We start from the raw sequence: 12544 nt of genomic DNA, 5'->3' as shown, positions 1-12544 counted from the left end.
CGATGAGTCTCTACACATTTGATCCCCCTGTTTTTTCAGGGATATCATTGAAGCACCTGTCTTAGCAGCAGGATCTGCATTATGCCCTGGCATGTAGCAAACGTGCAGTATTCTTGAGCTGAAGGACTACGTCTACGAGTGTTTTGAGGGAGGCCTTGTGGTCCTGCAGTGTGGCCTCGGAAATGGTAACTCTCTCATTGATTTTCCCCAATGTCGTTACGAATTAAAGTGATGTCAACCGCCACTGTGTCAATTTTGGTTTCAAGCGCCATGCGAGAATCCATAATGTTCTGAAGGAGTTATTTGAGAGTGGGGCCACTGTCCTCCATCTCTAGGCCGGCCCCTCCTGTGGTAGATACCCTCAGCTGGCATCACCAGTCATCCTAAAGGCATATTTCTCTGCTGGTTGGTTCAAGCCATCTTGTGGCTTTGCCCTGCACCGTGGCGAGATATGGATGTGCACTCTCTACCTGGTATCCCCTTCAGTCCACCCTGCCCTCTACAAATTGCAGTTTCTCTACTCTGCAGTGTGCAACGAGGGTACAGGATGGGGGTGTGGGGGTGTTGAGGGCTTCCCCAGCTTTCTCCAGTGTCCCCTGAAGCTATTGGGGATCTCTTTTGTGTGCCGCTGGTGGAGGGGGCGGGCCTCTTCTGCCTTTACTCTCTGGAGGTGTCTGATGCACTACCATGGTGTCTCAATCTTCTGGGGCAGTGCCGCACTCTTTTCGGGGGCCTGTGAAGGGGCCTCCACTCATCCACAGGGACCCCCCCACCCTCCTCTACAGCTGCCTGATGCTTCCCTGGAGTGTTTCCCCCATACATGGCTCACCTATCTACTGCCACTGGGTCCCGCTGCACTTTCTGTTTCTGGAAAAGGCTAAGGGGGTTATTCTAACTTTGGAGGAGGTGTTAATCCGTCCCAAAAGTGACGGAAAAGTGACGGATTTACCACCAGCCGTATTACGAGTCCATTATATCCTATGGAACTCGTAATACGGCTGGTGGTATATCCGTCACTTTACCGTCACTTTTGGGACGGATTAACACTCCTCCAAAGTTAGAATAACCCCCTAAGTGTCAGATCGTTCATGCCGCCCGATAGGTTGGGGAAGCCAGTCATGGCAACCAGCACTCCTCTCCAATGGTGCCCACCACTATTTGCTTCAGGGCAGCCGTTCAAGTTATTTCTGCTGATCCCGAGGCTTCCCGCCACGCTGATCGCATTCCCCACAATTTCGGAGACCAGCAGGGATTTGCAGCTACCTCCAAGAGCACAGGATTGTTGCAGAGGCAGACCTTTACTGGGTGGGAGCTCACTCCCCAGGTGACATGATTCTTCGGAGCTGAAACCATGCCCCTAATGTTATAGAATTTTTCAACTGCAGACACAGCAATTACCCGGTTATCTCCTAAAGCCACTTAACAAGTACAGTTTTACATTGACAGTCAAATCTAGCAATGAATGTGTGTATTAACACAGCATAAGAGACTAACTGCCCGTTGATCTTAATTTTCCTCATATCTAAATGCCCATTACCTACTGATAAAGATGGTAGCCTTGATAACTCTTCCAGATTTTATGAATACACTGGTGGGTGGCAGTTGATTCTGTAGGTCCATACCACTCATTCACATACAACCCAGCTAGCGGCTCCTCTCCTTCTCTACCCCTATTGCAATCCCTTTTTAGAACCATTACATAGTTATACAGTCTTAAATGTAAAAGGTTTTAAACAAGAACACGTCCATAAAAAACTGCAACATTAGGAGCCCTTGTTTTGTATAATAAAAGAACACCACAATAAGTTAAGACATTGAGGCTTTAAGTAGAGACTAGTGAAAGCTTATCATGAAACACATAATTTCCTGCTGAATTATTTAATGTATGCTTTTTGCTACTCTATGCAAATGAACAGATGCTTATGGATTATCAGGCCTTCAAACAGGTCTAAAGGCAGCCTATTATGAATATATCAGACAAATCTCTGTGGAAAAGCAGTGCTGCACTACACCTTAGGCATCTGTCTGTATCTTTACAAAGTTTGGGCTGATATATTGTACAGATTTGGCTGGGCCATCTTACATTATCATCACAGTTTTGCACATGTTCTGGTCCGGTCTCACTAGCATGTTACATTTGAGGTCTGAGCTGTTAGGAAAGACCAATACAGGTTGTTTGCATGCTTGGAGAGGCACATGAAGGGGGATATGTTTATGACACCCACATCTATCAAAATCTTTTATCATGGCCGTCTGCTTAAGGGAAGAGATTCTAGTTAATCTATTTCCTTCATCCACACTGCTGCAAATGGTGCCTCCCTAGAAAGGATATTTCAGCTGGTGTTATTTATGTCACTATAGGACTTTGCATGAAACAATAAGATAATACAAGCAAAGAGATGTATGCCATACTTGCAGCTCTGGAGGGCCCCCTTCATCTCTAATAAGCAGAAGGTAGCTCTGTCCATCCACCACAATCTCTTTCTTAAACCGCCCTCCTGTAAAACAAAGGACAGAAGTGAGTATTTAATCAGAAAAAAGCTTGCAGAGTGTATCCTCACAAAACAGCCTGGAATTCAGGGATCGCCTTCTGCAATTATGATGTTAACAAGGGTTTACTTTGTAATTTCCATGAGAGCAACTCTGAAATTACTGATCCACATCCACACACCAAATTAGATGCTGGATAAAACCTAGAATAAGAACCTACTTCCTGGCAGAGTATTTTCTAGCAGTACAAATTATGCCTAGGTTGGCTTCAGAAACACTGTACATACAAATGCTTTTCAGCTCCCTAGATTTTGAACAGTAAAGGCCAGAGCTCTTGAACCCAAAATGATTAAAAATATTACATCTTGACAAAACAGAGAAATTAATTGGGGAAGCTATGATGTGCAATTTAGTTTTGACTCTGAGCTCGAAATGACCAAATGTCTGGGCAGTCTTGTGGGCAAGGAAATTAAAGGAAAGGTACACATGAACTTCAATTAGAGCTTGATGAATACTTTAAACTGTGCCAAAACGTCTATGTGTAAAACCTACTTGTTTTGGAAGACCATTTGAATTACTTTATGACTGGGACACCAGGGAAAGAATTAACATATCTACTGGAGTAACAACTACCAGAGGAATTACCACCTAGCAAAACAGGCCAGCAAATTTATTAGGTGAAACTCTGAATATAGCGCATTTCATTATCTGAACACAGGGTTGTCTACATCTGGAGGGGGAGTGGACAGGGAAAGAGAGTCTTAATTTACAATGTTGTTGGTTCTCTGCTGCCTCTCTGTTTCTGTAGGAGTTAGTTGGGAGTGTAAAACGTGGCTGACCACAGCATGGCACATAGGTGTCATTTCGACCCTGGCGGTCCGAGACCGCCAGGGCTAATAGGACGGAAGCACCGCCAACAGGCTGGCGGTGCTTCCAGCCCTATTACGACCGCGGTGATAATCCGCCAGGGCAGCGCTGCAAGCAGCGCTGCCCTGGGGATTATGACACCCCTACCGCCAGCCTGTTTCTGGTGGTTTGCACCGCCAGGAAGAGGCTGGCGGTAAGGGGTGTCCTGGGGCCCCTGGGGGCCCCTGCACTGCCCATGCCACTGGCATGGGCAGTGCAGGGGCCCCCTAACAGGGCCCCGGCCAGCTTTTCACTGTCTGCATAGCAGACAGTGAAAAGCGCGACGGGTGCAACTGCACCCGTCGCACGGCCGCAACACCGCCGGCTCCATTAGGAGCCGGCTCCTATGTTGCGGCCTCATCCCCGCTTGTCATAATGGGGGCCGCGTGAGTGCGGCCGCATTTGCGGCCACACAGCGGTTACCGCCGGGCGGGCGGCTACGGTCGTAATGACCCCCTAAATGGCATAAGATAATGAGAAGGCTAAAAACTATTTATAGAGTGTGAATGTCACCCAGCAGGGTATCTTGGCAGTATGTGGATTATTAGTTGTGAACACAAACACAATAAGAGCTTTGACAGAGTAGAGTTTTTACATTTCTTGAAACAGAGAGGTGGCCATCAATGAGACCGACAGGAAGAGGAAGACAATTTCAGATCTTAGCTGCTAGCGAGGAAAACAAAAGGTGTCCTGAATGATCATGGAGAATCCCAGCAACGCACAGCAGACCAAATGCGGATGACCAGAATATAGGATGAATGAGAAAAATTCTGTTTAAGGAAGAGAGGACCTTGTTTGTTAAAGCCCTGGTACAGTAGATACAGGAATTACAACACAGTGTAGCAGATTTACTGATGCTTTACACAGGGTGTGGATCACATAAGAGACACAAACTGGTGCTAAGTGTAGAACTGCTATATACCTTTTCTTTATTTTGCTTCAAGGGGACATTTTATGGATAATACATGGCATTCCAAATCAACCACCCATGGATTTTTACGTGAGATGTATCTACTAAAAAAGGTAGACACAACAAGTTTTCTTTTTGCAAAATGTTTCCCTTCCAGTATAAAACCTATGCTTGACATCATGTTCATACCATTCCCCATATCAACAAACTCACCTGACACAGCATCAGTTATATTCTTAAATTAATCTTAACCAGACTGAAAGAAATCTGAAAGAAAACACTGCCTTCTCTCCATATGTTATTGAATTATCAGCTTCGTCTTCAAGAGGAGGATGTTCTATATACCAAGAAATCTGAGGTTAAACTAAAGTATACTGAATTATGCTAGTTGCTAACAAAAGCTTTAGATGTAGTTGTAGACAGGTGTACATTAGTAACAAAGGCAAGAAAGAATATGAGGAGAGAGGCCGGAAAATGAAGGCTTAATATTGTGGGATTTCTCTTCCTTCATTGGAGTGCCACAAATATTCTTCAGGAGCAAGCATGAAAATCTATGAAAGATAACAATAAACTTCCCCCTCAGAATCTCATATGTACAATGCTTATTGCTTCAGGCAGAGGTGCACAAAAGGCTGAGAAGGATGAAAACCCCTTCAGTATCAGAGAAGATGTACTTAACATGTATGTGCATGTCTGGGGTTTAGATAAAACAGAAATGCTCGTATTTATGTTCCTTCTCTTTCTTGTTTACATCTTTTTCCCATTTTTGTGTGTGTGTTTAGTTATGGTGGTTTCAGAACAGATGTACCCCAAGGAGTGGATTTTAATGGCCAACTCCCTATCAACTTAGGACACCACTGCTTATTAATAGACCAGAAGGGACAACGCCAGACACACACAACATTCAGTTTCATATAATTTCCACACTTTCTAAGCGATATGTACTTGTTAAACCAATTTGCACAATTTGAATTCACCAAGTGCACTCCCTAGTCCAACATGCACTGCTTTTGGGAACATATTTTCTCGGCAGCAATTTCTTATCATTGGTGTTTTGAACTTATATTTGTAGAGCTGGAATTAAACCGAACCACTGCGTATTGCTCAGGATATTTTCTCACTATAAATATATTAAGGAAGAATGGGCAGAAATGGTATAAGGAGTTAGCTGGAAAACAAGGCAAACAAAGTGAAGTAGACATTTGTTTGGGCCTGCTAACCAGTCTGCCACCCACCACTCTGGACACCTCCTTCAGGGAGTCCTTGTCTGCACTTATGAGTCTCCTGAAACCCAGTCATGGTGGAAAACACAGACACACAATTGTTGTACTGGGTGGGAGAAGATGCTAAAGGAAGCGCTAAAATACTTGGCCCTAAACCCGCAAAATAGAATGGTGGCAGGCTCTGGTATCAATTTGAAAAAGGGATGTTTTTCTGTCAACTCATTTATGATTTGAATTATGACTATTAAGGGTGGATATAGTCTTTAATAGATGTATCAGGATAGCTGCACTGCACCAATAACTCACTGGTACTGATACTGGAATCAATACGATAGAGAAAGACTAACTCAAGTTCCAAATCAGGGTATTTAGAAAGGGCCAATCAGCCTTTGCAGTGGAACTAGCAATAGCCAGATCAAGCTGTGAGTGTTTAGATCCTCTCCAGCATAGTACAGAAGTTGAAGCATCACTCTGTGTATCCCCGTTTACATGTTACGTATATTAGAAGTGTTGTCCATGATAGCCTGAACAACCTTATCTGAGGCTTAGAAAAATAGCCACATGGTCCACATGGTTGATGTTGATTGTCTCATCTCAAGTGGTCCAGATCCAGAGTCTCTGATGTGATTATCAGTAAGCTTCTCATCAGAGGTTTCACAATCTAATGTGTTGAGGTTGTTACTTAGCTCCAGGGAGAGAAGCATGAAAAGAATATCCTTCCTAAAGCTCATACTTGTAGAGGAGCCTTTGGAGACAGAACTGCACACAACTGGCAATAGCAAATTGAATTCACTATGTCTCTACATACTGGTCCCAGTTCAAAGATACATAACGTTGCAGGGTTCCTATGCTCAGTTAGGCAAAGGAACTAAATGCGACCAACATTCTTTCCTGCACCAGAAAGATCAGGCCTAAAGCACTATCGTTCAGTGATCTGAATTCTTTGCCAAACGGTGATGTGGGAATTTTTCAGCTCAGATCAAAAACAAATCAAAATCGCAGACAGTGCACACAATTAAATAAATGGAGAACATATTTTATGTTGTTCAAATTAAAACAATTAGCTGTTTTAAAAGGAGTAAAGTGCCACCTGTGAAGACAAAGATGTGCCATTGCGTACGTGATGCGCCTTTGCAAATATGCTCAGTCCAAATTCTAGCTGAATGACAGGCAGGTTAGTGCCTGTTTCAAGAATGTTCAATGTGCTTCTTTGACAGCTATGTGAAAAAAGATTCTTAGAGGTCAACCAAAACACACCCAATCTCTCAGGTGCATTTCTTCCATATTTTTTGGCAGTGGTATAACGTGAACAACAGAATTTCATGTAACAGATAGACACTGTTAGAAATGGGGTCTCTAGTTGGCAGTGGTTTGCACTGTTCCAGTAGGGAGCCTCACTCTAGTCAGGGTAAGGGAGTCACACCCCCGCTCACCCCCTTGGGAGCTTGGGTCAAGCAATCAGGATTGTCTCAAAGGCAATGTGTAAAGTATTTGTAGACGCACACAGTAACATTGTAAAAACACCACAAGTACTCACCACTTTAGAAAAATAGCCGATATTTATGTGAGTAACACAAAACAAAAATCCAACATACACAAGTCAAAATATCACTTTTAAAAAGTTTAAGCAAATCTTAATCCATAGGAATCAGTGGATGTATCTCTTTAGCACAAAGTACCTGGGATGTGTCAAAACCAAAGATGATACAGGGCCACACGGGAGGTGAGGTGCCGAAAAGCAAATTGATGCATCGGTTCCTTACTGCGCACAGGCAGTGATGCATTTGATTCTTTCCTCGCAGGAGAGGTGATGCGATGATTTCCAGACACAGAGCCTTACTTCCTTACTGTGGTGTGGGGTCAATGAGAAATTGACGCTCAGGGAAGATGTGTGGAAAATTCAGATGTGCTGGGTTGATAGAACCACTCTGAAACAGGTCCTGCAACGATTCTGCAGCTGCAAGACAGGAGCTTTGTCGATTCTCCAGCCGTGGGACAGGGGCTGCATGGATTTTCTCCTTCAGATCACCAACTTACATTCCAAGGGACTGGCGTTGGTACGACTTGGCAAGTCATGGCTCTCAGCAGCAGAGCCCAGGCACTGGTAGGTGCAGTCTTTGGTGTCCTTGAGACTTCTTAACATGAGGCAAGTTTAGTTTAAGCCCTAAGAGAATCTTGGAAAGTAAGATATAGAAGGCAAAGTCCAGTCCTTTGACTCCTGGGACTGAAGCAGCAATCAGTAGGCCAGCACAACAAATCAACAGGCAGAGTGGCAGTCCCTCCTACAGCATACAACTCTTCTTCCTGGCAGAATGTCCTCAGTCCAGAAGTCTTTGAACTATCTGGTGTCAGAGGTCCAGTACTTATACCCATTTCTGTCTTTGAAGTAGGCAAACTTCAAAGAGAAATCTTTGTAGTGCACAAGACCCTGCCTTTCCCTGTCCCGGCCCCGGAAACACTTCAGGGGGCTGGAGACTGAGGTGTGTGAGGACAGGCACAGGCTTACTCAGGTGCAAGTGTCAGCTCCTCCCACCGCTCTAGCTTAGCTCTAGCTTAGGAAGACCCATCAGGAAATACAGGGCACACCTCACCTCCTTTTGTGTGACTGTCTAGAGTGAATTCACAAACAGTCCAACTGTCACCCTGACCCAGACGTGTATTCCACAGACAGGCAGAGACACAGAATGGTTAAGCAAGAAAATGTCTACTTTCTAAAAGCAGCATTTTTAAACCTACAATTCAAAAACTATCTTCAATAAAAGATGTATTTTTAAATTGTGAGTTAAGAGACCCCAAACCCTACATCTTTATCTGCTACCAATGGGAAATTACACTTAAAAGATATTTCAAGGCAATCCCCATGTTACCCTATGGGAGATATAGGCCGTGCAATACTGAAAACCTAATTTAGCAGCATCAGAACATGTAAAACACACCAGTACATGTCCTACCTTGTAAATACACTGTACCCTGCCCATGGGGCGGTCTTGGGCCTACTTTAGAGGCCACTCGCATGTAGTAAAAGGGAAGATTTGGGTCTGGCAAGTGAGTGCACTTGTCAGGTCAAAGTGGCAGTCTAAAATTGCACACACAGGCACTGCAGTGGCAGGCCCAAGACATGTTTGCAGGGCTACTCATGTGGGTGGCACTATCAGCGCTGTAGGCCCACTGGTAGCATTTGATTTACAGGCCCTGGGCATACCTGGTGCACTATACTAGGGACTTAACAGTAAATCAAATATGCCAATCATGGATACACCAATCACCAATACAATTTAGACAGAGAGCATATGCACTTGAGCACTAGTTGGCAGTGGTAAAGTGGCCAGAGTCTTAAAGCTAACAAAAACAGGTCAGAGACAATAGGAAGAAGAAGGCAAACAATTTTGGGGATAACCCTGCAAAAAGAGCCAGGTCCAACAGCCACTAACAGTTATGATGCCGCCAATGTCCTTGTCAAGAGTGAATGCCCTCAAATAGATGTGCTGTCCTCTTTAATAATCTGGCTTCATCTCAACTACATTAAAAAGTGTGAGTATTTTAGTTGACTGTAGAGTGATAAGGTAGATCTGGAATATGAAGAAGATAATAGTCTTCTTTAATTATTTTCAGAATTCAGAGCTTCTGTTTGATTGGTGTCAAAGTAAAGTTACATTTGAACACACTCCCTTTTACTCAGTACATTGAAAAGGCCTCATGCTCACTTCCTTGTCGTGGTTAGCTGGTACATGCAAGAAAAATGTATTTAGTTCTGCAGAACATCTTTGCAGTTTATAAGAAATCTTTATTGCCATTAGAAAACTGTCTTGCTTAGATCTAGTTTATTGGGTCAACCACAACATAACATGCAATCACAAGTTGAAATAAGCCTGTGTTTACAATATGCCTCATCTCAATTATGTAAACTACCTTTGTTCATACATCTCAAAAGCAAAAAAAAGAGTATGAAGACTGAAGAGCAGGGGAAGAAAGACATGTAATCAACTGCACTGCATTGTGCAGCACAATAACCCTTTGCTAGAAACTCAATTAAAATGCAATTCTTCAACTTGTATCACAAGCCCAACATTAACTAACAATGAGCCAAGCATCGGAACCCTTCAGCAGCTTCCCCTTATTATGGAGACACTCCCTTCTTTTCCAGGAATTCAAAAGCTATTTGTGAATTTGTACACACAAACAGGTTACATACTTTGGTAATGCTCTTTATGGTAGAGACTATATTTAAACGCAGATTCCTCACCTTTTGAATATTCACCAGGCATCAGACTGGCTCCAGAAGCATTTGAGTCGTATCTCTGCAAACTGGTAGGTAGCACCACGCAGCTCCGCACTAATGCCATTTCGCTCAGGAAATGATGGACAGGGACCATATAGGCGCCACTTCCACATTCTGATGTCAGCTGCTTTCGTGGCTGTCCAAGCAACCAGAAGCAGAGCTCCAACAGCAAACTGTCTTTCATCAGTGAGCAGATTCCTAGACTTGAGATTGTATTATTGCGTAGAGCCCAATTCACAGAACAGAATGGATGAGAGGGTTGGTGAGGAATCTACTGTTAGATGGAGTCTCTAACAAAAAGAGCATTACAGAAGGTAAATAACTTGGACTTATGATAGAGACTTCTACCGGCAGATTCCTCATCTTTTTAATAGATACCAGAGCAGTACCTATTAGGAGGTAGGTCTGAGAATTAGCTCAAACCAAAAAGTCTTGTAGGACCAAGAGGGCAAAATGTCCCTCTTGGTGAACCTGGTTGTCCAGGCGGTAGTGCTTTGTGAACATATGGAGAGATGACTAATTAGCTGCCTGGAAAATGTCCAGGACCGGAACATCACATGTCAACACAGTGGTAGCAACTTTGGCAGTGATGGAATGAACCTGAAGTCCTTATGGTGGCTGTGTTTTGGACAGTGCAAGGCAGTTCCTGAAGCAGAGCATGATCCAGCAGGAGATGGTTTATTTTTGCACTGCTTTGCATTTTCTTGCTTCAGCGAACCCCATAAAGAGCTGATCACCCACAAGGTGCTGTCTGGTACAATCGATGTAAAAGCTCTGTGCTGTTTTGTGGTTAAAATTATGGTGTCTCTCCTCCTCCTTAGAAGGGTGATGCATAGCATAGAACACCGGCAGGGTGGTGGTCTGACAGATGTGGAATGGCATCAGACTTTCAGCAAGAAGGAAGCTCATCTCCACAGGACCAGTTTGCCTGGGAAGAAGGTGATGTACGACGGGTAAACAGCCTGAAGCTCATTCTCTCCCCTATTCAATGTGAGGCGATGAGGAACACCGTCTTGGGGGTGAGAAGCAATTGTGAAGAGGCTCAAAAGGAGTGCACATCAAATATGTGCAGACCAAGATAAGGTACTACTGTAGCAAGAGAAACATAGGGAGGAAATAACTGTTGTAGACCTTTCAGTAGCAGTGTAGACTTTAGTTGCAAGATTAAATGATTATAGAAACACAGAAGTTAGACATTTACAAATGCACACTGATAGATTTTAAACCATATCTAAGTTAAACATGATTTTTTGAATATTAATACAAATAGGATGCTGCATTCCAGAAGGAATCTCATCTCCTCAATTCAGAATGCACATGCCATACTTTTGTAACAACCTGTGGCGCACCTATTTCCTCTCAGTCAAAAAGAGAGAACAATCTAAAAGATGTGTCACTGAATATTTAATGTTAAGACCACAAACACAATAGCCATTACTCTCCACAACTTTGGAGGAAATGTACCGTGGCCCTGCTCTCTTTGAACGGTTGAAAAGCGGAACCTGACTTGTCCTTAAAAAGGCGAGGTCTGTCAAAGGGCATGTCCATAAGGGATGACCAGACATCACCTGAAAACCCATGGACCACAGCCAGGCATGGTGACAAATGGCGACACTGGTGTCAATGGCTTACCTAATGGAAATGGTAATGTTTAAGCCACAACAAATTATGAATATTGCCATGTCGTATAGCTTGGCTGAGGCCATGTCGCAGGTGTTCCAGGAACACCTGGGAGGTCTTTAGCCACCAGATCTGGAATGTAGAAATAGTGCCCCAGCAGGCAACTGGCATTGACAGACTTGAGGGCAAAACTGTTGGAAGAAAATACTCTCTTCACAAATGTTTCTACTCTGTTGGACTCCTTATCAGGGGGGAGTAATAGGAAAAGTGTTTGGATTAGTCCAGCTACTTTTTGCTTGCACCACTAAGCTCTCAGGAGAGGAGTGCAGAGATAAAAATGCAGGGTCACCTGTGACAGGTTGATGGCTTTGTCTATTTTAGCAGATTGCTGGGGAGCCACAGAAAGGTTTGGCCCACGCCCCTAAGGGGGTATCAGTGAGGGCCTTGTTAAAAGGTAATAGGGGCTTGCTAGTGGTTTGCTCTGGTTGAAACACTTCAGTCAAGACATTGTGTCCTCTAATAGGGAGCTGAAGGTCAAGAAACTTAGCCACCATCTGCATTACCACTGCAAATGAAGCACTCTTTAGTAGCAGGTCCTGGAGGTGTGAGGAGGTTGAGTCAAGAGAGGTGCCGAGCCCACAGGCGTCTTGCAGGTCATCATAACAGTGTCTTCATGGTAGGGTTGGTCAATTTCACTACCTGCGTCATAAATAATGTCAGAATCTGTGCCAAGCAAGGAAAGTAATGTGTGGGATCTTCCTTCTGGGGGTGGGATGTTAAGTGGAGCTGGTTATGGCTTGACTCCAACCGAATGTGATCTCGGTCGAGGATTTAGCAGTGCCAAGAGCACAAAAGGCACCTCTTCCTCTCGATGTAGTCACCATTGGTGTTCTGTTAAACGGTGTGGATTATGGAGCTGGGAGCTGCTCATGACAGATTTAAGGAGTCCAACTGGCATGAGGGTGAATCCGCCAGTGGTAGCCCAAATGAAGGGCCTCACGGCTCCATGGGGTCCAAAGGCATGCCAGAGTGAATCAGAAGGGATTTGAAGAGCTGGAGCACAGTCTCATGGAACTCTTGGATCTTCCTTGGTATTGCAGATAGCCCAAGAAACTC

At 44.1% G+C, this 12544-nt stretch overlaps 1 protein-coding gene across 2 annotated transcripts in view; it reads right to left on the bottom strand.

Moving 5' to 3' along the window:
- The window catches only part of LOC138261617 (arf-GAP with GTPase, ANK repeat and PH domain-containing protein 3-like), a 2246054-nt gene that overhangs the window by 1735189 nt on the left and 498321 nt on the right, over window positions 1–12544 (bottom strand). For both annotated transcript variants that reach the window (XM_069210744.1, XM_069210743.1), the window contains exon 4: window positions 2413–2498. In XM_069210744.1, the coding sequence (XP_069066845.1) occupies window positions 2413–2498 (86 nt within the window). The remainder of the gene's footprint in view (window positions 1–2412; window positions 2499–12544) is intronic.

The sequence above is a fragment of the Pleurodeles waltl genome, chromosome 10 (assembly GCF_031143425.1).
Source record: "Pleurodeles waltl isolate 20211129_DDA chromosome 10, aPleWal1.hap1.20221129, whole genome shotgun sequence".
In the NCBI taxonomy this organism is placed as follows: domain Eukaryota; kingdom Metazoa; phylum Chordata; class Amphibia; order Caudata; family Salamandridae; genus Pleurodeles; species Pleurodeles waltl.
The sequence above is the reverse complement of the archived record's forward strand: the minus strand, read 5'-3'. Positions and strand labels throughout refer to the sequence as shown.